This window comes from Eimeria tenella, genomic scaffold (genome assembly GCF_000499545.2).
Source record: "Eimeria tenella Houghton genomic scaffold, Eth_scaff206, whole genome shotgun sequence".
In the NCBI taxonomy this organism is placed as follows: domain Eukaryota; phylum Apicomplexa; class Conoidasida; order Eucoccidiorida; family Eimeriidae; genus Eimeria; species Eimeria tenella.
Window position 1 is genome coordinate 1 of NW_013541904.1, and position 2,287 is coordinate 2,287.

General features: G+C 61.5%; 2 protein-coding genes across 2 annotated transcripts in view; one reads left to right on the top strand and one right to left on the bottom strand.

Moving 5' to 3' along the window:
• Positions 1-126: 126 nt before the first annotated feature.
• ETH_00017685 (uncharacterized protein) lies at positions 127-1,404 on the top strand (the record flags this gene model as incomplete). Its single annotated transcript, XM_013374460.1, has 2 exons — positions 127-773; positions 858-1,404. 2 exons carry the CDS (start codon positions 127-129, stop codon positions 1,402-1,404), a joined length of 1,194 nt encoding a protein of 397 aa, XP_013229914.1.
• Positions 1,405-1,915: 511 nt separating this feature from the next.
• The window catches only part of ETH_00017690 (uncharacterized protein), a gene marked incomplete at both ends in the record, with an annotated part of 884 nt that continues 512 nt past the window's right edge, over positions 1,916-2,287 (bottom strand). Inside the window, one exon of the mRNA XM_013374461.1 lies at positions 1,916-2,286. Coding sequence (XP_013229915.1) covers positions 1,916-2,286 — 371 coding nt within the window. The remainder of the gene's footprint in view (position 2,287) is intronic.

The window sequence follows — 2,287 nt, forward strand, 5'->3', positions numbered from 1 at the left end:
GCAGCCGCCCGAGCTCTCCCGTTTCCTGCGGCCGCTGCAGCAGCAGCTGCTGCAGCCCCGCGCCGTCGCCCGCCGTAGCCTCCGCCCGCGCCTCCGCAGCAGCAGCAGCAGCAGCAGCAGCAGAAGATGAAGGGCTGCGGGGGCGGCTGCTGCGGGTGTCTGCCGCTGCGGCTGCGCGCGTCGCTGCTGTTCGCCGTGCCTGTGGGGTACGGCGTGCTGCTGCTGCTGCTGCTGCTGCAGCAGCAGGGCGCGCCGCTGCGCAGCAGCCCGCTGCTGGCCGTTTGCTGCTGCGTCTTCGCGGGCTTGTGTCTAGCAGCAGGAACTGTGGGGCTGCTGGGCGTGCTGCTGCGGCTGGATGCTGCGCTGCGGGGCAGCGTCGTGCTGCTGCTGCTGCTGCACCTGGTGGTGCTGCTGCTGGGGGGGTTGCTCGGGGCGTTTGCGGTGTACAGACACCGCAGCGCTGGCCGCGCGCAGCCCTTCTGGGCCGCGCCTCTTGCTGCTTCTCCTGCTGCACTTCTTTTGCTTTCTTGCTGCCTCCTTTTTGTGTCTCTTGTGTCTCTTTGCTGCTTAAAAGCTGCTGCTGACCTCCAGGCCGAGTACGACGCAGAGGCTTTCCTGGCGGAGGCGCAGCAGCTGCGCGACAGGGAGCGCCAGGCCCTCCTCAGCAAGCAGCAGCAGCAGCAGCAGCAGCAGCAGCAGCAGCAGGGTGGCAGCAGCAGCCGCAGGCGCACCGACGGCGCAGTCGCGATTCAAATCCGCAGCGACGGAGACTTGTGAACCCCGGACCCCCTGCGGCTGCCCGAAACCCTAAACCCTAAAGCGTTTAGGGTTTAGGGTTTAGGGTTTGGGGTTTGGAGGCCGCCAGGTGGCGCGGCAGAAGCTGCAGGTGCATGCAGCCCAGCTGACCACCACCCGCAGGTGCAACTGCAGCAGCAACTGCAGCAACAACAACCGCAGCAGCTGCTGCAGCAGCAACAGCTGCAGCAGCAACTGCAGCAGCAGCTGCAGCAGCAGCAGCAACTGCCATGTCTGCAACGGTATCAGAATCGCACTGCAGCTGCCTTCGTTACTACCACAGCAGCAGCAGCAACTGCAGCAGCAACTCCAGCAGCAGCAACTGCAGCGCTGAATAAAGCAGCAGCGGCAGCAGAAGGCAGTAGCAACTGCAGCTGTAGCAACAACTGCAGCAGAAGGCAGCAACAACTGCAGCAGCGTATGCAGCAGCAAACGCAGCAGCAACTGCAGCAGCAACTGCAGCAGCAACTATGGCAGCAACTGCAGCAGCAGCTGCAGCAGGAACAGCGCTGCCCCTCGGCAAGTTTACTGGAGGGGCAGAAGCTGCAGCAGCAAAGCCTGCTGCTGCAGCAGCAGCAGCTGTCGTTGCTTCTGACGCATTCTGCCTAGCAGCAGCAGCACTGGGGCGGATTTAAATATTTAGGGTTTAGGGTTTAGGGTTTAGGGTTTGGGGCTAGGGCTTGGCGCATGCAATTGTTTTCTGCTTGAGGTGTATGCACATCCCGCGAAGGGCAAAAGTATTTATCAATTTGTCTTTAAAGAGGAAGGAGGGCCTCCTGCTGCTGCTGCTGCTGCTGCTGCAGCTGCTGCCGCAGCGTGGCTGCAGCAATCGCTGCAGCAGAAGTAGCTAGTGAAGCAGCAACAGCAGCAGCTGCTGCTGTTTTCAAAAAGCAAGGCCATTCCTTCAACTCGAAGCTTTAATTTGGTGGTCTTTCCGCTGCTGCTGCTGCAGCTGCCGCTGCTGCTGCTGCTGCTGCTAGAGTAGCCTCCATGTGACCGCGTCGACGCTGCAGCTGCAGCAGCAGTAGCTGCTGCTCTGCTGCTGCTGCTGCTTGTGTAGAGTGTCTTTGCTGCTGCTGTTGCTGCTACTGCTGCTGCATCTGCTGCTGCAGCAAATTTATTAGTCTGACTCGTCATCAGAGTCCTCAACTACATCCACTTGTATCTGCATGCGCTTGCTGCTGCTGTTGCTGCTGCTGCTGCCTGTTGCTGCTGCATCGCTGCAGCAGCACTGCTCGGAAGAGTTGCTGCCAGCAGCAGCAGCACCAGCAGCAGCAGCACCAGCAGCAGCAGCACCAGCAGCAGCAGCACCAGCAGCAGCAGCACCAGCAGCAGGAATGAGCAGGTTCTGGGCGTGTCCGTCAGTTTCAGGCAAGCCACGTGGCTCCTCTCCCTTCCCGTTGCTGCTGCTGCTGCTGCTGTTGGTGCTGCTGCTGCTGCTGTTGGTGCTGCTGCTGCTGCTGCTGCTGCTGCTGCTGCTGCTGTTGCTGCT